At 40.6% G+C, this 23902-nt stretch overlaps 1 protein-coding gene across 1 annotated transcript in view; it reads right to left on the reverse strand.

Annotated features, from left to right (window-relative positions):
• Positions 1 to 23549, reverse strand: part of SHQ1 (SHQ1, H/ACA ribonucleoprotein assembly factor) — a 102793-nt gene extending 79244 nt beyond the window's left edge. Inside the window, exons 1-5 of the mRNA XM_059161511.1 lie at positions 23274 to 23549; positions 17942 to 18006; positions 14732 to 14854; positions 13586 to 13746; positions 4400 to 4512 (exon numbers count right to left, since the gene is read on the reverse strand). Of these exons, the coding sequence (XP_059017494.1) occupies positions 4400 to 4512; positions 13586 to 13746; positions 14732 to 14854; positions 17942 to 18006; positions 23274 to 23416 (605 nt within the window). The 5' untranslated portion in view covers positions 23417 to 23549. The remainder of the gene's footprint in view (positions 1 to 4399; positions 4513 to 13585; positions 13747 to 14731; positions 14855 to 17941; positions 18007 to 23273) is intronic.
• Between the last annotated feature and the right edge of the window lie 353 nt (positions 23550 to 23902).

Here is a 23902-nt window from a genome sequence, read left to right on the forward strand (position 1 = left end):
GGTAGAAGACAGAACTACCCAGCAAGAACTTGTAGGATAAGAAAAAAGTAATCCAGACACCAGAGTGTTGATGACATTTAAGTCAAGAGTAGAAGGTCCCATCTGAAAAGATGCTGCATTTCCCCCAAGAGACAAGTGATGGGGAAGAGAACTAAACAAAACATGACTTTGTAAAAGATCTCTATCACCTCCATGCCCTCTCTCCAAAAATTTCAAAGTGTTTAAATAGAGTCCCAATAGTTTAAAATGTGATGGTTTATTTCTTATTCTGTCCGTGGTTAGTTTCGTGAAAAAGGTCTGAGGTCTGAGGTTGACCTAATGTTCTACTTTACAAAATAAATTTATTTCCAAATTTTTAAGTGTTGTTCATTCAACGAGCATTTACTGAGTGCCCAGTGCACAAGCAGCTTCAGGGAGATGAAGATCAGTAAGATGATCCTGGCCATTCAGGGCTCCAGAATGTAATAGGAATGGAGACAAACACAGAATGACATACAATCAAGATGCGCTGTAACTTGGGAGCACAGAGGAGGACTTCCTCTCTCTGGGAGGGAGGCACCAACGGATGACAATGGAACTCAGTCTTAAAAGATAAGTAGAAGTTATTTCAGCAAGGTGGGGCAGGAGAGAAAAAGCTATCAGGGGAGTATCATGAATAACAAGTGTGCAAGAAGTTATGGGGTACAAGAGGAGCAATACTAAAATTCATTACTGCTGTAGTGTAAAACATGGGCAGAGAGGCAAAAGGGAAGCTCCAGAGGCAGGCACGGTCCAGATCACAAAGAACTTTCTATGCCGTGCTAAGGAGGTAGAAGTTTATGCCTTAAGCAATGGAGAACCCAGTAAGATTTTAAGCAGATGTTCATTGTCAGTATTCAAGACATAATACTGCCAGGTTTATGGCTGATGGATCTGTGGAAGTGTAGAGGTGGAGATGCCAAACATGACTGCTGCACTAAGGCAGATACATACGAGGACCAGAGAGAACTGAGTGAAGGAAACAGTAAAGAGATAAATAGTACCACTTCAGGATAGATTAGGAGTGTGGGGTGAGGTAGCAGTCAAATCCCAGGTTTCTACCCTGGGTGACTGGCATGAAAAATGGTACACTCCACCAAAGAGAAAATTCAGGAAGACTTTTCAGGTAAAAATGATGGGCTTGATTTTGGACAGGTTGCACTAGAGGAGTCGCTCTCCAAACCCTTAATAATGTGGCTTTTCTTCAGAGCACTTACCACATTCGAAATATTATCTGCTTCCCCACTAGAACGGAAGCCCCATGAGCACAGGGACCTTTTTATACTCATGCTAATCCTCAGGGTCTGTGACCTACCCAGCATGCAGTTCATCCAAACACGTACTTGAACAAGTAAGGGCACATGTGACAGAATGAACGGGTGAAATTTTACTCTCATGCTTGTTCCTAAGCTTGCCATTTTGAATAAAGAGCCATGTTGGGAGCAGGTGGCCCTCTTCCCAGCCTCATCACTACTACTTACAGTCTTGAGACTCCTCAATCAATGCAAAAGCCTAATCAGTATACCAAACTCTTTAAAAAATGCACAGCACTGAAAAGTTACAATTTAAAATGGCACCCCAAATGCTACGATCATTTTTGTACCTTTTCTTATCTCACAGTATTTAAAGTGTTGACTAAATTCTTCTATTTTTCTCCCAAAGAAGGAAACACGCAGATTTTAGGAATTGGTTAACGCAGAAGAGATGCCAACAATTAAAAAACAATTTGCCTGGGGAAGGAAAAAACAAAAAACAAAACACTCTCAGCAAGAGAAATATAAAAACTTGGCTATGATAAGCAAAACAGGAAAGCCTATTAAATAATTCAAGAAGGCTTCGACAAACTGTAGCGTAAAAATAATATCCAAAAGGAGTTACAAATGGAGAAATATAGATAATCAAAAACAGTATGTGTCACACAGTGGGGAAAAACATCACATGATGGCATCTAGAATTTACGACAAAAGATTTAAAAAATAATAGTTATTCTAAGTCATTTATATATCCCTTTGAAATGTATGAATTTTCTATATAATGAATTAACCTCACTGTGTTCTGCCTCAGGACAGATTTAAAATTGGTTTCCCAAGCTTCCAAAAAACCTGACACCATGAAAAGACATCATGACCAGTAAGGATATGTCAAACAACTTGAAAGTGTCATATAGTACACACTCACATAATATATATTATGCATTAATCTTGTACATTACATTTACATACCTAAATGTGTACTATAATACACGCGATGCATTGCCTGCAAGGTAGATAAAAACTGAAGTAAACCTTTTCTTCCACTGTATTAACCAATAAGAACAATTTAAAAAGCACTGAGCCAAAAAAATTTTAATTGAAAATTTTAAAGAATTTTACTTGCACTTCATTTATTATTAGCACATTTGGGTGAGTCAGTCAGCTAATAAAAATAAAGAGTAAGAAATAACACAAAAAGGACAATAAGCCAAAGTCTTACTGCTATTGGAAAAGTCACAAAGAATCTTTACCTCACAGCTTCCACTCTCCGACCTGCCCATGACTAAATTTAAACCACTCCTTGAGAAACGGAAAGAACAGTTCATGCATATTGTGAAAGAAAATGAGTTTCTGGATAAAGAAACACAGAAGATGGAGAAAAATAAGGACTGCATATAATATCACACTGCTAAGTATAAATTCCAATTTCCTAATTCTCTCAGGCCATACAGTTATTCTTCCAGTTTGAGAAGAGAAGAGATAGGCAGTTCTTCTAATTAAGCTCCCTCCCACTTGAAATTTTAGTCTTGTAAAGCTCATTCTGTTTTCATGCTGCCCGAGAAATTTGCTGACAATGAAATTTCCCACTTTATTCAGCATGATTTTAAATAGGTTTCTTCAAATTACTCTTCAGTGGACCTTTAAAAACCACAATTGGAGAGATAAAGGTAATTAGAAATGGCAATGTAAATGCAGCTGAATCTCTCAGATGTCCTCCAAAATATAACATACCCTGCTCTTACCCAGTTCCCCCCAGGACGTTGAATAGTTCGACCATTTATCACTACACATCACTCAATGCATTTGCACATCACAAGATATACTTCTGCCATTCCAATTAGTCTCCCACTGTGTCACAGGAGATAGAATGTTAATCACAAGAGCAACAGCAGTTAAACTGAAATAGTGTACATGAAAAGGAAATACAAAATGACAAATAGAAAGATTTTTTTCGATTCCAGACCTAGCAACTTAGCAGTGTTATGACCTTGGACAAGTCCCTTAACCTTCTTTCCCCAACTGTTGTGAAAATGAATTTAAATAATCATTTGAGAGCACCTGATAAGCTGAACGCACTATAGAAAATAAGGGAATATGATGCTTATAGCTGCACATATAACAGTTTAGAAGTTGTTGGCCTAGAGCTTCGGAAGAATAATAATTGAGGCCTGTATGTACATACGATTCACATCCTAGAGAGTCTAGCATCCACAGAGACTATCCTCTGTGACAATCCCTTACTTGGAAGAAGTGCTACTATTCCTGGCCAATGAGAGACATCACAATGTCTCAAGTGATTATTTACCTATCCATTAACTAGATAAGCTTATTAGGCAAATACAAGCCTGACAGAGACACACTGTGGTGAAAGACGTAATTAAAGTAGATGGGAAATACAGCAAACTTAAAATTAGATTTTATTTATACCCTACCACAATGAATAATTATTTGTTAATTAGACTCAGATCTTCAATTACAAGTGCTCACAGATCAAGTGTTGGGAATACCCTGGATCAGCCAAGAAATGCAGGACATGTAGATTCAAATTCTTAAAGAAACTGAAACATCTTTTCATTTACATATACCGTTAATTGCAACAAAAAGTCTACTGAAAAGAACTAAAAATACTCTCATGAATGCCGTGTTCTACTTTGCACCCTCCCGAGAAAACACATAAAGAAGTACATTAAGGGCGCCTGGGTGGCTCAGTGGGTTAAAGCCTCTGCCTTCAGCTCAGGTCATGATCCCAGGGTTCTGGGATTGAGTCCCACATCGGGCTCTCCACTCAGCGGGGAGCCTGCTTCCTCCTCTCTCTCTCTCTGCCTGCCTCTCTGCCTACTTGTGATCTCTGTCTGTCAAATAAATAAATAAAATCTTTAAAAAAAAAAAAAAAAAAAAGAAGTACATTAAGAGTTCTCCATTGCCAGAATGACCTCCTGAGAAGCACACCTTACAAAGATCAAAGAAGCGTAAGTTTGTAGGTTAATTCAAATGTCAGTTAAGGTTCTGAGCCATCACTAATTTCTAGAATCCCAAAACCACATGCCTAGCATACTTACAAAGACATTCAAAAATTTTCAAGTCAATGTCAAGTCAAACCCTTAATCCTCAAAAAACTCAGTACTCACAGATAATGATCAGGATCAAATTTGGCCAGCTCAGCAGCCAGGCGTTTCTGCCTTCGTTCAGCTGCAGGAGTGAAATCTGGATCCTTAACATCAATAACATCACTCAATTCATCCTAAGAACAAAAAAGAAAGAATAATTGCTATCTCCCATGCCATCACTGAAAAATTTCACACAAAAGGCCAAAACAAAGGAACCATCTGATCATATTACCTGTGACATTTCAATTCAAATCCAGCAAATGTTTGTTAAACACCTATTGCTTGCCAGGCCCCGCTGGACACTTTCACATAAATTATCTCATTTAATCCTTACAACAAAGTGATCAATATATATTAGAGCTATAAAAGTCTACCATTAAAAAAAATAAATAAACCTGTGCAAGCAAGTAGGAACATTTAACTCATATCTTCCCCATTTACTCATAGAAATTTGAAAGTTATTAACAGCATGTTTAAATAAATTTCTAGCCAGTAAGATGGAGGTGCTCCTGCCACATCAGCAAAAAAAAATTTAGATAACTTTTACATGCCTGTGAAACTCTGCTTGACCAGAAGTGCACTACACCTAGTCAGCCAATCTCGAGGCCAAGCCAACCTTGGGCGCTATACTTCCTTCCTTGTTTATTCTCCCCCAAACTAGGTGGACTGTGTGGCCAATCAGATACTTCCTATCTTTCTCTTCCTTGTTCTTTATTCTTCATCCTATAAAAGCTTTCCGCCTTTGGCCCCATTTTGTAATTCTCTAAATGGAGACCCTTTGCTTCCTGAAGTGTTCAATAAAAGTCTGTTTGTATCACTGCAAATTGTCTTCTTTTTTTTTTCTTTCTTTTAAGACTTTATTTATTCAGGGACAACTGGATGGCTCAGCTGGTTAAGCGTCTGTCTGCCTTAAGCTTAGGTCATGATCCCGGGATCCTGGGATCGAGTTCCACATTAGGCTCCCGGCTCAGTGGGGAGTCAGCTTCTCCCTCTGCCTGCCGCTCACCCTGCTTGTGCTCATGCGCTCTCTCTCACTGACAAATAAATAAATAAAATCTTTTTTAAAATTTTATTTATTCATTTGAGAGAGACAGAGCACGAGCAGCGGGAAGAGGCAGAGAGAGAAGCTAACTCTCCGATAAGCAGGGAGCCCACCACAGGGTTCAAGCCCAAGACCTGGAGATCATAACCTGAACCAAAGGCAGTCACTTATCCATCTGAGCCACCCAGGCACTCTGAAAATTATCTTCTTTCAATAGGCAAAACAGTTGGAATATCAACGGTTTGAACATCTACACAAAGACTTCCCTTTTGTTTCTTCCTAAGGTCTAAGTCAGCCAGTCTCAATAAGGATTACCAAATAAAACTTATATATAAAACTGTGTGCATTCTACTTTATAAGCAGATTTAAGAATTTTTAAGGGCAATTTAAATGTATATGATTTTCTATTTTCAAATTTAAAAATCTAATCCTAAGTAATATTCAGCTTTACTGTAAAAACCTTTACCTGGATATACACACATTGATATGTAGCACGTGTCCTAGGCCAAATCCTACAGAAAACAGGTAGAGTAGGAAAACTGTCCGGGATACAATGGAGTTTTTTTCTTTTGGTTGGAATGATGAAGCCAAGAAACCTCACACAATGCAAAATATTCCTAAAGCTATACCTTTTTTTCTTTGTTCAACCTCCCCATTCCAGTTACCCTAAGTGAGAAGTATGGAATTTGGAAGAACCTTCAACTGTATTAGCTAAAAGAAATCAAGGGAAATAACTTGACAGAGTGGTAAAGTAAAACTGAAAACGAGATTTGTAAATGGAAGAGAGGTGAGTGCCTGATAACCAGGCTCAAAGTTGAGAGCTGTAAGGTAAATTACTTGCAAAGAAATGAACTAAACTGAAGGAGCCAAGGAGACACTAGGATACACACAATCAAAATTTGTGCCTAAAAAAATAAAAAACAAAACCTCACTCATTCCTACCACAATCCACTTAGCTTGAGTAGTATCAACATTTAATCAAAGCACATACGAATACTGCAAAAGGGTCCACAGAACTTATAGAAGTCACAACCAGAACATGTTAATACTTCTAACTACAAACATTCTAGGCAAAAACCTGATTACTGGTGGTTCCCAAATAAAATTTTACATTCCAAAAGTTCCTTTACAATCGCTTTTGGGAAATTAAGACCGTATTTTCCTATAGAAATACTATTATAAAAATAGTAGTTACATGCTCATGGTAACCCGCAAGTTTATTCAAAATACAATAAACTTTAAATAGAGTACTCTAGATACAAACAGTGTAACAACCCCGTGGCAATGTTTCCATGGGAAAATGCTTTCATAGCTCCATTTTAATCCACCAGAAACATCTCTTCTCCAAGCAGGATAATCTGGACTCTTCCTCTCTTGCTTGCTCACCCGCCTGCCATTAGCTCCTCCAGACACAGAGCTGGAAAAGGTACTGACGTAGGCCCTGGGGGAAGAAGCCCAGTTCTACTGTACACATAGGACTCACCTCAGCTAGATAACTACTATGAGAGTCGTTTCCTGCCCACGAACCCCAAGTCCTCCTCCCCAGTAAGCATGAGTCACCCAGTCCCTTTCCTCCTTGCCCCAAGGAGCTCCCTGCACGTACCCACGTGTACAGCGCGCGCACACACACACACACACATACATTTCTGAAAGCAGCATGATGCAGCAGAGAAACCTAGACTGCAGTCAAAGACTGCTCTAGTCTAACTGTGCAACTTCCCTAGACCTCAGCTTCCTTTCTGTGAACGTGTCTGGTCACACCTCCATTGAGGGGCTGGGTACTACTCTCCTCTTGCTGTAACAAGTTACTACAAACGTAGTGGTCACAACACAAACATATCCTCTTCTAGTTCCGGAGCTCCGAGGTCCAGAATCAGTGTCTCCAGGCTCAAACAAGGGAAAGGCAAGGCTGGTTCCTGCTCAAGGTTCTAGGGGAGAATCACTTGCTTTGTCTCTTCCATCCTGGAGGGTGGCTTTCTTATTCCTTGGCTGGTGGCCTCCATGACAATGCCCTTCCTCCCTCGGCTTCCATCGCCACATGGCCATCTTTTTCCACTTTGACTCTCTTACTTCCTTCTTCAAAGGCCCCATGATTAGACAGGACCCATCTGGTTTGGGCTCAATCACCTGCCCATCACAAGATCCTTAAGTTAATCACATGTGCAAAGTCCCTTCCGCCTCATAATGTGACATGTTCCATGCTCCGAGGACTGGCACACAGACATCTTAGGGAATGGGGTGGAAAGGAGCATCCTTCTGTCTACCACAAGCTACGATGAGGATTAAATGAAATAATCTGAGTAAGGCATCAAGTACAGGGCTTGATACATTCAATAAAGTTAGCCTCCTTTCTTTCTGTCTGCCTGTCCCACTACTGTTCCCTGTTACTCCCTGGCTGCTTTCCTACTGAGATTACCTAACCTCCCTCCCCTGCCATTTCCTTACTTCCCACAGCAATAAAAAGAAAAAGAGATTAAAATGTGCCGCTTCAGGGGCGCCTGGGTGGCTCAGTGGGTTAAGCTGCTGCCTTTGGCTCGGGTCATGATCTCAGGGTTCTGGGATCGAGCCCCGCATCGGGCTCTCTGCTCAGCGGGGAGCCTGCTTCCTTCTCTCTTTCTCTCTCTCTCTCTGCCTGCCTCTCCGTCTACTTGTGATCTCTCTCTGTCAAATAAATAAATAAAATCTTTAAAAAAAAAAAAAGAAATGCCGCTTCATTATTTCACCTAGACAAGATATAAGGTCACAAGTGGGGTATAACCTGGGAGTTTCTGTGGGTATCTCTACATTTCAAAGGATAAATGGACTAAAAGAACCATAGTCATTTCAAAATACTAAATGCACTGAGGAAAAAAAATGGACTTTCCCCACAGCTCACAGCTCTGCATAATCCCTCCCCTGTCCTGCACTTCACCCTCACCTACCTTCTCCTTCTGGCTCAAATCCCCCAGCTCAAATCTACATAGCACATCTTCCATTTCTAGAATTCTGAGTCTTAGCATTTTCAGTACACTTTTCATCATTCAAGACTCTGTGCAAATGCCACCTCCTCCAAGGGGCCTTTTCTGGGCATCCTTGCCAAAGTGGTCACCCTATCCCCCTGCCCTCCCCTGGCCCCCCAGGCTCTCACATCACTTTTTCCTTTCCTTCACTTGTCAGTATCGGAAATATTCTTATTTATTGCTTACATGGTTACTCTCTATCCCCCCACTAGAAGCTTCCACGAGGACAGGAGTCTAGTCAATCTTTTTCCTTACTGTATCCCTAGCACTGTTCCTGGCCTTCAGTATTAAATCATTCATTCAGCAAATACTGTACAAGGGCCTGCTTGGGTGCTAGAAATCCAGAAAGAAACACAAAGACAAGGTTCCTGCTCTCAGGGGAATGGAAACTAGACAGTAAGAATGCAGCTCTCCTTTCCCTCTCCCTCCTCTTTCCTCTGGCTCCCAGACTTAGGACTTCCACATGGAGCTATGTAGCCTGTACCCCAAAAAACACTAATGTCCATGGCAGCACAAACCCCACCAGGCTCGTCTTATATACAGTCACACAGTTCCAACAGTCGCCCTGTTCCAACTGGACCCTCAAGAAAAACCAGAACAAACTACAAAGCAAAGTTAGCCTGGAGCAGAGCAACCCATCTATGGCATCAATGAACCAAAGGCAGAAAGATAAGAGGTTGGGACATGTTCAGCTACAGAAGAACAGAAGTGATTCTCTCTCTTTTCTGAAGCAACGTTATGGCCCCTGTTATGAGAGTCATTTGAAGAGGGTTATTGCCAAGAAAAAGTCATGCAGGATTTAAACCAGGCTTATGTTAAGTTTTGGCACAGCAAGGGCAGAGAATCTCCAGATAGAGAATGAAGACCTGTGTGCACATCTGGCCAATAGGTCTCCTGGTGCAGCTGAGGGAAGGACAAGGCCAGCAAGCCAGCATCCTGTGGCTGCTGGCAGCAGCAGTCCCAGGAGCTTGCTGGGCTGGCGCCCAGAGACTCTAGGACTGTTGCTCCTGGCAGCCACTACCGCCCTAAAGCTTGTTGTGAAGGCCTGACTTTGAGCAGCCAGGGCAGTTTTCCAAAGGCGCCCTGGTGGCTGGCAGCAATTTCAGAAGGGAAAGGAAAAAGGGGAGGGGGTAGAGTGGGAGATACGTTAAAAAGAATTTGTTTCAGAAAAAAAAAATAGGGGCACCTGGGTGGCTCAGTGGTTAAGCCTCTGCCTTCGGCTCAGGTCATGATCTCAGGGTCCTGGATCAAGCCCCGCATCGGGCTCTCTGCTCAGCAGGGAGCCTGCTTCCCCCTCTCTCTCTGCCTGCCTCTCTGCCTACTTGTGATCTCTCTCTCTGTGTCAAATAAATAAATAAAATCTTAAAAAAAAAAAAAGAAAAAAAATAATAATCTTCGTCTCATTATCAGTATGAAATACAGAAGTTTCCAAGCAAATGTAAATGGTTGGAAGGAAAAAATATAAAGGACTAAACCTCCCCATAAAGGGTTAAATTTCTCAATTAAGAGAAGATACCTGGGTCTTGGAATTATGAATGCTTCTCTTTCTTTGTTATATTTTCGTAATGAATTTATACAGCTTTTATCATCAGAGAAAACAGAGCTATGTTTCATTTAAGGGGGGAAAAACAGACTGTGAAAAAAATGAGTAAAATACGAGCCATCAGCAAAACTTCATGGATACTGTCTCACCCAAAGGCAGAATAAGAGAAACTTTAAACTTGTGAGAAAACAGTATTTGAGAAAATGGTGACGTTTCTTAAACACGTCATTCGAAAGTAGAAGAGATGTTCTCAAATTTCTTAGTGCAGCAGTCACTTCAGTTTCTCCCAGCTGCTCCACTAGCAGAAAGAGATACCACTAACCTTACATGATTACTCAGTTTTTAACCACATGGTGTGACTGTCACAAATAGAGCAGTCACAAATTTCTGTGACGAATTCTGCGAGAAATACCAAGTACGTGAGATTTCTGTACCACTAACTCATAAACACATCTACCTTAATATCCAAGAGACGGTGCACTCTGGTTTACCCAGAATTTTTGAAACTTCTCATATTTCCTAACGTCACAGGGGGAACGGGGGAGAGCCTGAATGGCTCAGTCTGTTAAGCAGCCAACTCTTACTTTCTGCTTGTGGTCTCATGTTGTAGGATCAAGCCCTGCCCCACGTCGGGCTCTGTGCTCAATGAGGAACCTACTTGAGATTCTCTCTCTCCCTCTGCCCCTCCCCTGGCACGCGCTCTTTCCCTCTCTCAAAAATACAAGGTGGGGTGCCTGGGTGGCTCAGTGGGTTAAGCCTCTGCCTATGGCTCAGGTCATAATCTCAGGGTCCTGGGATGGAGCCCCATATTGGGCTCTCTGCTCAGCAGGGAGCCTGCTTCCTCCTCTCTCTCTCTCTGTCTGCCTCTCTGCCTACTTCTGATCTCTATCTGTCAAGTAAATAAATAAATAAAATCTTTTTTAAAAAAAAATACAGAGGTGCTTGGATGGCTCAGTCATTAAACCTCTGCCTTTGGCTCCGGTTATGTTCCCAGGGTCCTGGGATCAAGCCCCACATCGAGCTCTCTGCTCACAGGGCAGCCTGCTTCACCCTCCCCTATTCCCCCTGCTTGTGTTCCCTCTCTCGCTGCCTCTCTGTCAAATAAATAAATAAATAAAAATGAGTCATTCCTAATGTCATGAAGGATGCCATAGTCTTCTAATTTTATTCAGGTAAGAAAATATGCTAATTCTTTAAAGCCAATAAGGTATCTACTGGTTCATCCATTGGTAAAAGGCAGATGAATAAGAGCAACAATACCAGCATGGAACAGTCACGTGGAGCCCTGCACAGTGCCTCACACAGGGACATAATCAGGAGCTGTTAGCTGTCGATACACGGACACTGGAGGTCCACATTTCCTACCCAGACAGGAGAGGACTTCAGGATTCAGACTCTTTGAAGAGTTTCAAAGAGTAACGTGGTACACATACATTCCACATTTTATTTAACCCCCTCTAAATCTGAGGCAGCACCCCATATTCAAATGCATTACTATTTCTATGGCAAAATCTGTGAATATGCCTACCAAGTGGGATTTTTAAAACTACTGAAAGACATCAGTTCAGATCAGGTTTTGCCAACAAACTGAATATTAAAAATAATGTTTATTTCCAGAACTTTCTGTGATCCCGATACTACAGACGTGAGTTATAAGCCTGTACTAGTATTACTAGTTACATCATCCCTCAGAGTGTTCTCACATGATCTCACAAAGATCTCTTTTTTATCCTATGTGAAGGAAAATATGCACTCCAACTGTTTAGAATAGGAATGTTCATTCAATTAAAATTTGAACAGTCAAAAGACTTTAGATAATCAAACTAAATGCTTGGGAATAATAAACATCAAATTCAGTGGTTCACTTCTGAGGGGGAAACAGCATGATGCAATGAGGGGCTCCAACTATGGAGATGTTTTTACTTTTTAAGCTGGGTGATAGGTACCTAGAGATTTAGTGCCTTAGGTAAGACATTCAGAAAGACATAAAGAGTATTTCAAAATAATTTTTTTTAAATAAACCTCAATTACTTATTGAACATCTTCAACAGATACAAGAACCTGTGGCTTAAAGGACCTGGCCTAGACTCACATTACAACATTCTGGCAGCTTCTCATCAAACTGGCAGACATCCCTTGAAAGGATCTTTCCTCAACAGCAGTGGCAAGAAACCAAGTTCCCCAGCCTCAGAAATGACATTCCATCGGAATGTACAATCTGTACTTAGCCTGCATGACTTGAATTATAATTCATTTAGAGCCCACAACAGGTAAGCCCACAACTAACTGACCAGAGAGTGGCTTTCAGCTAACCAACTGAGGTCCATTCACTGTAGTCTCTGCATAGACGAAACGGACTCTATTCTTACTACCTCAGAGATGACCAGGGAATGTGATTAGGGAGAGAGAATATGGAGAGACCATAATTCAGCAAAAAAGCAGAAAAGGGTTTTGAAGGGAGTATCTAATCAGCATTATCTGCTCAAGTAAATCCCAATTTTGTTCTCTTTAAGGAGTTTCAAGCACATCTTATATTTTTCAAGGGCAGAAGTCTTTCTAGTGTCTTACTCCTGTTTTTTTTTCAAAGAGTTTTCACAAAGTAGTATCTCCTTTAGTTTTCTAAATGGCCTTACAAAGTAGGTAAGTAAATTTATCCCTATTTGACAAAGAGGAGATAAAACTTGTTTGTAGTCAAATAACTGGCCCATCATCCCAAATCTAAACAACAGTAGGAGTGGGACTAAAACACAGGTTAGCCATTTCTTAGTATATTCAAAGACATCTTACTACAATAAGCCACACTCTAGACAGATTTAATATCCTCTCCCTAAGCAGGGATAAAGTTGAAAAAAAAAAAAAAAAGCTGTTTATTTTGGTTTCTTTCACTTAAGGGAAAAAAAAAAAAAAAACCCAAGTTAATGGTTCACACTTTCATTATATAACATTGTAAAGATGCATTTTCTGTAAAAAACATGGGGACAAAATAGTTCAAAATCTCCTCTCCATTTCATTCTCCCCGCATAGTCTTAAATAAAGTAGAATTTCCTATGTGTTTTGAGGAAGAGAGAGTGATGTCATTCCTTTTTAGCCTAACTGACAAATGATCGGGTTTTAACAAGAGATTACATTCAACCCCCACCAAGAGTAAATAGACAAAAGTGCCTACTGTACACCAAGAACTAAACAATTTGATCAAAAGACACACATTCACTCTCACTGGGAACATTCTGTCTCATTTATATTTATAAAACAGAAGAGACATCATGTAATAATTTTCATTTTTCAGAAGTATAAAACAAAGATTTCCAGGAAGTATGAGGAGAGAGGAGTTCCGTTTTGTATTTTAGAAACTTCATGTCTAGAATACTGAATGAAGTGGGGAAAAAAGAAAGTAACAGGACATCTGACATCTGTAAGCACAGTATGAGTGGGAAGAACAGCCAGAGCAATGGAAAGGAACAAACATCTGTGTCACCACTACATACAAGAAGCTGTGATTTGTGCTCTAAATACGTTACCTCCTACAGTCTTCATAAGAAACCTCCAACTAGGAGCACAACTGAAATTAAAATATCCAAATGGTAAAACCCTATGAGCCAACGTGTTTTGGAAAGACAACATACCTGTAACCGCTGAAACACTCCCGAGCGTAAATTTCCAAAGCCATAGCAGTACCGAGGATTCAGAGCACTTTCTGATGCCTCTTCATAGGGGGACTGTTCAATTTCCCAGTTGAATTCTTCATCCTCATCTTCTACTCCTCCCTCAGAAACCTCAGATGCACCTGAACGTGTTAAATATTAATTTTTTTTAGTACTGGATTCCCTAGGTACAACTTGGGGCGGGGGGGATAAAAAGTACTGGGGAAAAAAAATACCTGCCCACGTGTATCAAAAGAGACATGTAAGAATATGTGGAGCCCACTATTTTTAATAGCAAAAAAAAAAAAAAAAAAAAAAAGAACCAACCCAAAGGCCCATCAATAGCAGGATGGATGTATAAATGACAAATGCAATGAAAACAAACTTTAGCTATAGATGGATAAATCTCACAAAAATATGAAGTGAAAGAAACCAGACAAAAAAGAACACATACCATCTGAATTATAGACAATTCGAAAGCAAGCCAAACTGAAGATAGTAGTAACCTTGAGAGGAGGGAGGGAGAAGTGACTAGAAGGAGGCTCTGGGTAGGATTCCAAGGTATTGGAAATGTTCCATTTCTTGACCTCGGTGGTATTCATTTTATTTAACTCACTGAATTAGAAACCTCTGATCTAAGCTTGAGAGGCCATGGTTTTGCAAAAGACTGAGATGCTGTTTTTGTTTGTTTGTTTGTTTTGTTTTGTTTTGTTTTTAAAGATTTTATTTATTTATTCGACAGAGAGTGATCACAAATAGGCAGAGAGGAAGGCAGAGAGAGAGGAGGAAGCAGGCTCCCTGCTGAGCAGAGAGCCCGAAGCGGGACTCAATCCCAGGACCCTGAGATCATGACCTGAGCCGAAGGCAGTGGCTTAACCCACTGAGCCACCCAGGTGCCCTGAGATGCTGTTTTGCCTGGTCCAAAAACATGACTGAAATACTGGTTCTTTTTGTCTTTAAATTATATGTCACCAAATGAGCTATTTTGCATTTTCATGTGATGTCCTTACCTTATCACGTGAAGGATTCTCCTCCAATTTCCTATCTGCTATATCTCTTTTTCCCCTAGAAACACACAGCATTCCAAATATTCTATTTATCTTTATTTCTTATCTGCAATAAACATACCTATCTCTTCCACAAGTGGTTTCGCAGTCCTGGATTTTCTTGGCGCCAGAAGAGCAGTTAGCATGTTCAGCCCCTCAAAATGCTGGCCAGGAGTTTCTTTGGGCAATCGAATGGTAAAAATTCCTTAAAAATAAATTTATTTTACACTTAGCTCTATTTAAAAATTCAAAGACTTCACAAATAAATCTGAGAAATACATATCTTGGTAAATTATAATTCTATTTTATAGGGCTCCAAAATTATGCCCTTATTACACAGTCAGTGAATAAAAACCAGGATAGTAAAAGGCTTAAATAGGGTTTTTCAGAGTCACTGATTCAGCTGTGACCTCTACAAGAAATTAATCTGCTAAAGCTGCAGAATGCTTTAGTCTTACACAGTATTCCCTTAACCTATTGATCATATTAAAGTCTAAGTCAAAATCTCTAAAATTCCATTGCCTGAAAAGGTAGTAGCTTAGAATTAGCCCATAGCCACTTATAACATTTACTTCTGGACTTAAAGAGAAAAAAAAATCTGAATATCTGATCCAACAAATAGCAGCAGTTCCAAAAACACACAAAATCTTAAAGGAATTATAGCCTAATAAAGTTTTCTGATATCACCAGAGACATAGCCCCAAAGTCTAAGGCATACTCAAATTCTATCTATGTACTTCTTCTTTCCCTGACTGGGCTTATCAGCTTCCTCCAGGTTCCCCCCCATGAACTTATATTACATTATATACTACTCCGAATTTTAAAATATTTTACCTTTTTCATTGTACTTAACCATACTCTAATAGAGTTGATCCTTGAACAACATGGGGCTTAGGGCCTATCCCCCTGTACAGGTAAAAATCTGTGTATAACCTGACTCCCCAAAAAGTTAACATCTAATAGCCTACTGTTGACTGGAAGCCTTATCAATAACACAGTTGATCAACACATACTTTGTATGCTGTATGTATTATATATTGTGCTACAATAAAGATATTGTATGCTGTATGTATTATATATTTTGCTACAATAAAGATAAAAGATGAGATACCACCTCACACCAGGCAGAATGGCTAAAATTAACAAGTCAGGAAACAACAGATGTTGGCTAGGATGCAGAGAAAGGGGAACCCTCTTTACACTGTTGGGGGAAATGTAAGCTGATCTAGCCACTCTGGAAAACAGTACGGAGGTTCCTCAAAAAGTTAAAAATAGAGCTACCCTATGACCCAGCAATTGCACTACTAGGTATTTACCCAAAGGATACAAACGTAGTGATTGGAGGGGTCACTTGCTCCCCAATGTTTATAGCAACAATGTCCACACTAACCAAACTATGGAAAAGAGGCCACATGTCTATCAACAGATGAAAGGATAAAGAAGATGTGGTATATATATGTGCAATGGAGTATTACTCAGCCATCAAAAAAAAAAAAAAGAAATCTTACCATTTGCAACAACCTGGATGGAACAAGAGGGTATTATGCTAAGCAAAATAAGTCAATCAGAGAAAGACAATTATCATATGATTTCATTCAAATGTGGAATTTAAGAAACAAAACAGAGGAAGCACAGGAGAAGGGAAGAAAAAATAAAATGAGACAAAAACAGAGAGGGAGACAAACCATAAGAGACTCTTAACCATAGGAAACAAAACTGAGGGTTGCTGGAGGGGAGGTGGGTGCCGGGATGGGGTAACTGGATGATGGGCATTAGGGAGGGCACGTAATATAATGAGCATTGGGTGTTATATGCAACTGATGAATCACTAAATTCTACATCTGAAACTAATGATATACTATATGTTAATTAACTAAATTTTAATATAATTTAAAAATAGTAAAAGAAAAAAGAAAAAATGCTATTAAAATCATAAGAGAAAATACATTTACAGAATGGTATTATATTTATTGAAAAAAATCTGCATATAAGTGGACCTACACAGTTCAAACCCATGTTATTTAGGGTTCAAGTGTATATCAAATACAACTCAACCCAAATACAACCCTCCTAAACCCCTGGGTACTTTTAAAATTTAATAAATTTGTTTCAATATGCAACTTACCTGCAATTAAAAGCAGATACTACTTTTCCTACCTAGAAAGGTAGTTTCATCATATTTCATTATTACATTAATTACTGTGTTATGGGTCACAACATTGTCATTTAACTCTTTCATGCCATCCTTCCTCCCTTACCCTAGTTTACTGAGATCAATAAATAGTCACTTAATAAATAAACAAGTATCTTATTGATGAGATCCATGGATAAAGGAAAATCCAGTGGTTTCTCTAAAAGCAAAATAAATGGTTTCAAGGCTAGCTGAAATGAAGAACCTACCAATCATGAAAAGAAAATTCAGTCAGCCTTTAAATGCCACCTTTGCACAGTTTCTCTCCTACCTCCACGTTATTAGATTTTAAGTTCGAAAAGCACACAAGAAAAATGCCCATATCTTTTTAATTTTAAAAATTTAATTTAATTTTATTTTTTTTTTAAAGATTTTATTTATTTATTTGACAGAGAGAGATTACAAGTAGGCAGAGAGAGAGAGGAGGAAGCAGGCTCCCTGCTGAGCAGAGAGCCCGATGCGGGACTCGATCCCAGGACCCTGAGATCATGACCTGAGCCGAAGGCAGCGGCTTAACCCACTGAGCCACCCAGGCGCCCTAAAAATTTAATTTTAAAAATCACCCACATCTATGTAACCAATCACCTCACATAATCTGACTTTTAAATGGATGAGGCGCTTGGATGGCTCAGTCTGTTAAGCCTCTGCCTTCAGCTCAGATCATGATCCCAGGGTCATAAGATTGAGCCACGCGGTCAGGCTCCCAGTTTAGTGGAGAGCCTGTTTCACCCTCAGTCCCTCCCCTTGCTTGTGCTCTCTCTCTCCCTCTCTCTCTGACAAATAAAGAAATAAAATCTTTTTTAAAATAAAATAAAATAAAATAAAGTAGGGGAAGTAGAAAATAAACTTCCAGAAAAAAGAGAGTATTTAAGTAACTTTAAAAGAAACTGAGAAGTACTTTAAAGGACTGAGAAAATTGTACCTGTTAAGAAATCCATGAGTAATGTTCAATGTGCTTGTTAAGAAACAAGAAAGTATGACCAGGACAAACTGTATCTGCAATACATCTAAAGGTCACCATCATGTCTCAAAGGATTACAACAAGTTATTCTAACAGGAAGAATCCAATGAAAAAAACTAACAAAATTCCAAAAGCAATACCTTTATCTGTATCATAGGATCCTTGTTCGATTCCATTTTCCACAACTCTTCCAGGAAGGGTTAACCTGCGATTTAAATTAAGACTTCATTAAGTCTTTAAAACACAAAGTATAATAAGTGACCACCAATTAGAGTATACATTTGCCATTGAAATCTATCAACCATTTTAAAAGGCAATTCCTCAGCATTTCTTTAATATTTTACAAACAAAATAACTTCCATCTCTTTCCTACCTGAGAAACAAGAAATCATAGATGACTGACTCATCATTCTGTTTGAAACTCCCTAGTCACCAATAAAAGCAATACTGAATGGAAAAAAAAAAAGTAATACTTAAGAAAAAGCCACAATAAATACTAGTTATCACTATTGTTACAGTACTCTCATCTTCCTAATGAATAGAAACTTGTTAATATACCTGGTGCCACAGGAATGGCTCAAAAAAGATGGACTAACTAGCTCCTTCCTCCACTAAAAAGAATTTTAAAATTGGAAAACAATAAAGAAATAACAAGGCCAATTGTTTATTTTGGGCAAACTACTGCTTTAAAAAAAAAAAAAAAAAAAACCAAAAGTGTGTTTCTCAGGTCTCATTATTACTATACAGAGATTTCCCCTTCTTTCACACTAAAGGAGATGTACTAATTTCTCTGTTTCCAGTTTTACTCTCTTCATCCAGTCCTCCACTGAGGCCCCAGAAGAACTTTTCTAAAATGGAAACAAGACCATCGCTTTTCTTTTGAAAAAACTTCTATTGGTGCCCGACACCAGCTAAATAAACTCACTGATACCACCTATCAGACCAGCTCTCACTCCATTCCAAACTTCCAAATGTGACGTTCCTTTCCTTCCCCCCTGCCCTCTGCTCCCTATTCTACCATCATCATCATCATCACCATCCTCACCATCAAAACTTGGCAGGTCCCAAAGGCCCAGGGCTTCACAACCTAGCTACCTTTGATCTTAAGGCTTCCTGGAGCCACAGTGCATTTCCAAACCAAAATCCCTTCTAAGCCCAACAGAAGGAGTTAGTTTAATGCATAAATTCACTTGTTATGATGACGACAAACACTAACTTTACTGTCGGAATTTGAATTGAATCCCAGCTCTGACATTTACCACCTCTACAACTTTCTTTGTACAAGTTAATCAGCTTCAAAGCTCAGATTGCACAAAGAGAAAAATAACAGACTCTACCCCAGGGTTACTGTGAGAAGGAAAGAATAATGCAAAGGGCCCAGTGCGTGGAAGTCGGTAAACACTCCAAAGATATGCTCTATTAATAACAACTTTCTTTTCCTAAACTCTAAGTATAGAGTTAAATTCTTACTGTGTGAGAGTGAAATCCTATCTGTTCACAGATCTGTCACCCAACTTCTCAAGGAGATGAGCGAGGTTTTATTCACCTCTGGTATACTGTAGCGAACTCTATTTTCAAAGATAGCCTGTATCACATCACTCCTCCCAACTGTGGGGTCTAGGTCCTCTCCCCTTAAAACTGAGTAAGCTTGCAAGTGTCCATCAATAAATGAATGGATAAAGATGTGGTGTGTACACACACACACACACACACACACGATGGAATATTACTTCAGCCATAGAAAAGAATGAAATCTTGCCACGTGCAACAACATGAATGGATCTAGAGTATCATGTTAAGTAAAGTCAGAGAAAGACAAATACCATATTTCACTCGTATGTGGAATTTAATAAACAGAACAAATGGAGGAGACAAACCAAAGAACAGACTTTTTTTTTTTTTTTTAAGATTTATTTATTTGAGAGATAGAGCATGAGAGCAAGAGCAAGGTAGGGCAGGGCCAGAGAGAGAGGGAGACAATCAGACTCCCCATAGAGAAGGGAGCGAGATGCAGGGCCTAGTTTGCAGAACCCTGAAGCATGACCTGAGCCAAAATCAAGAGCCAGCCAACCAACGGACTGAGCCACCCAGACTCTTAAAGAACAGACTCTTAACTACAGAGAACAAACTGGTGGTTACCAGAGTGGAAGGGGGTAGGGGGATGGATGACATAGGTGATGGGGATTAAAAGTACATTTATGAGTATTATGTAATGTACAGAATTGCTGAATCACATATACTATAAACCTGAAATTAATACAACACTATATATTAAATATATGGAATTAAAATAAAAAATAATTACTGGGTTTTTTTTTTTGTTTTTAAAGATTTATTTATTTATTTGACAGACAGAGATCACAAGTAGGCAGAGAGGCAGACAGAGAGAGAGGAGGAAGCAGGCTCCCTGCTGAGCAGAGAGCCCGATGTGGGGCTGGATCCCAGGACCCTGGGATCATGACCTGAGCCAAAAGCAGAGGCTTTAACCCACTGAGCCACCCAGGTGCCCCATAATTACTGTTTTTAAAAAATTAATTCACATTGTCGAAATATTTTAACCAATACAATAAAGCAGAAGTGACAGTGTGATTTCTGAGGTTAGGTCATAGAGGTGATATGAACCTGCCTTGCCCCTTGGAACACTTGGCTTTGAAACCTTCAGTTCCACCTCCCCAAAGGAATCCCAAATTAGACCATGCAAAGACACCATATAGGGAGGTCCTGAGAGTACACAAAGAGGTGCCCTCCCACAGCCACTCCACCAGTCCACAGCTGTTTTGGCCCCTGCTGTTCTGGGTCCAGCCACCATAAGACTACAAGTGATTTACAGATCTCAAGTCAGAACAGCCCAGCCAAGCCCTTACCAAAACCCTGACACACAACCAGGACAAGGGAGTTAAATAATTATTGTTTTACAACATTCAGGTTGATTGGTTATGCAGCAACAGATAACTGAAACAGTAGGCTCTTGTAATAAATATGTACTGTTCGTTGAACAATTGTTTGCCTGGGCAATCACCAGGCATGGTAATAAAAACAATGCATGGATTATCTCAACCTTCACATAAACTCTTTAGAATCCCTAATATCAGTCCCATTTTACAAATTAGGAAACTGAGACCAAATAACTTGCTGTAAGTCCCAGAACTATTAAGCGTGCTGAGACCCAGGTGTGCCCAACTCCCAAGCCCCTGCTACCCAAGGAATGGATGAGCCCATGTGAAGAACACTTTTTTTATATAAAGATTTTTGTTTCTTTATTCGACAGGCAGAGATCACAAGTAGGCAGAGAGGCAGGCAAAAAGGGGAGGCGGGGAAGCAGACTCCCTCCCCGCTGTGCAGAAAGCCTGACCTGGGGCTTGATCCCAGGACCCTTAGATTACAACCTGAGCCAAAGGCAGAGGCTTAACCCTCTTAGCCACCCAGGTGCTCCAAGAACACTCTTTAAACTGTTTCATACATAACCTTTTATCTGGTCTTCATCAAAGCTCCCAAATTTAAGCAAAGTGGTTTCTACTTTGAAATTTGTTATTGTATTTTTTATTTTACATTCCTATCTCATTTAAGATCTTTTCTCTGGGCCTCTGATCCTTCATCTGTAACATATGTAAGTAACAGAAACTACTTTGTAGTACTGTCCTAAAATCAAATGAAATAATCCACATAAAGTATAGACCTGTAATAAAAATTCGGTAAATGTTCACTACTACCCACACCACCTTACTCCCACTCTTCATGTCTTGCCTTAAATACCACTTCTTCAGAAAAGTCTTTCCCTGGCCATATTACATTTAAACATTTAAAAGGCTCCCTTTCATTTTTCTATCACTGCACTTTACTCCTCCCTTTAGAGCACTTACCACAATTTTTAATTATATGTTTACTTGCTCCTTTATTGTTCTTCCACCACTAGAATGCAAACTACTCAAGACACCACCATATCCCTGATACCAAAAATCCAGCCTGACATAAATAAACCAAAGTTAATAAATGAACTAAAGGGGCACCTGGGTGGCTCAGTGGGTTAAAGTATCTGCCTTCGGCTCAGGCAATAATTGCGGGGTCCTGGCTTCGAGACCAGCATGGGGCTCTCGGGGAGCCTGCTTCCCTCTCTCTCTCTCTGCTTGTCTCTCTGCCTACTTGTGATCTATGCCTGTCGAGTAAATAAATAAAATCTTGAAACAAAATTTAAAAATAAAAAATAAATGAACTAAAAAATAGGAAAGTACAGTATACACAAGTAGGTGCATTAAGTCAGGGCCTAATGGAAACCGGAGCAACACTGGTTCAGGCTCAGTGAAGGAACCAGCTTGACTCAAGAGGCAGTTTTTATTAGGAAAGCACAGGGGCAGGAGAGGGAGTTGCAGCTACACCTGAATGAGAAAGATTAGGAGAATGGAGTTTACCTAACAAGCAAGGGAAGGACAAGGGACTGATAAGGTTATAGGAAGAATAATCCGACAGCATCACCTGTAAAAAGAAGCTAGTATCCGGCGCCTGGGTGGCTCATTGGGTTAAGGCCTCTGCCTTCAGCTCTGGTCATGATCCCAGGGTCCTGGGATCCAGTCCGCATCGGGCTCTCTGCTCAGCAGGGAGCCTGCTTCTCTGTCTCTCTCTGCCTGCCTCTCTGTCTACTTGTGATCTCCGTCTGTCAATAAATAAATAAAATCTTAAAAAAAAAAAAAAAAAGCTAATTATCAATGCCTATTTCCAAGAAGCGCTGTCAAGACGAAATGAGATACACATAAATACGCATACGGAATTTGCTTCGTGAGTTGAACAGTTAGCTGTTACTACTGTTGTTACAGTTTTGCAAGAAGAAAATGCAAACAAGTGCTGAAAGGCCCTCACTGAGAATGGACAACCGCCACAATTAAAGGACAAAATGAGAGAAGTAGCAGACGACGAAAAGGGAGGAGAACGAGGCTCATTTGGTGTCCGTGGGGCAAAGGAAGGAGAGAAAATCAAGAAGTGGGGAGCGGTCAGCCAAGACGTCGACACAACTCTAAAGAGAACGGGGAAGGAGAAAAGTCCAACGGACGGGTCAGCTGGGAGGTCAGCGCGCACCATCCCAGGGCAGAGGAGAGGCTGGAGGACCAACGAGGGACGAAAACAACAGGGAAAAAGTACGGGAACCACGCTGACGGGACAGAAACAGCAAAGGTTACAAGGCTCCAAACGCCACGTTTTACAGCGGCTGGAAATCTCTTTGCGGTGGGGATTTAGCAAAGTTAAAGGCGAAAACGAGCTTCTGCAGCATCTGGAACGCACACCTGACGGAGTCACTTCGTCAGCACCCAAAGCACCTGCGGAAATCTCGGAAAAGGGCAATCGGTAAATCGAGAAGGGCTCCCTCGCTCTTTTCCTCCCTCCTCGCTAAGCAGCTAATGGGTAAGTAAAAAAATGAATGAATCGATCAACTCATCAATCCCCTAAATTCGCTCTTTCCGAGGCCGGCCAGCGGGAACTCGCCTGAGAAAGTACGGCTTGGCATAGAACTTGAAGTCGACCCCCTCGAAGTAGACGTCGAACTCCGAGACCCGGGCGTAGGGCACGCGTATGGCGATGGTCAGGAAGTCGGGGTCCTGGCTGAGGTCGAACGCCGGGGTCAGCATGACTGCGCTGGACTCCCGCGTCCGAGCTGCTCACGCTCCCCGCCGCCGCGCGGCCGCCACTCAAACTCTACAGCGAGTCCCCACACGCCGGGACCCAGCCGGCTAGCCAGGGTGCTTCCGGCTCGAGACGGAAGTGCTCCTGCGTGGGGCAGGAAGTCCCGCCCCCACGCCGGTTTCCATGGAGACTAGACGCTGTTAACGGAGAAAGGGAGTGGAGCGCGGGGATCTGACCGCGGGAACTGAACCAAGAATATAACTTGGAGAAATCCGGACAAGAATCCTCTTCAGACCCATCAAGCCTGTTTCGAGAGCCATAGAGATGATTTTTAACCAGCATTGGCTTTGCAGGTAGAAAGACCTGCGTTTGAATCCCTTCTCGGCCACCTGTCAGCTGTGAGTTCTTGGGAAAGTTCCAAACCCTCTCCACGTTTCAGAGAACGCTTCTTTAAAATGACAGTGATGCTAGCCTCTTAGAGATGTGAAGAT

This window comes from Mustela lutreola, chromosome 2 (genome assembly GCF_030435805.1).
Source record: "Mustela lutreola isolate mMusLut2 chromosome 2, mMusLut2.pri, whole genome shotgun sequence".
NCBI classification, from domain to species: Eukaryota; Metazoa; Chordata; class Mammalia; order Carnivora; family Mustelidae; genus Mustela; species Mustela lutreola.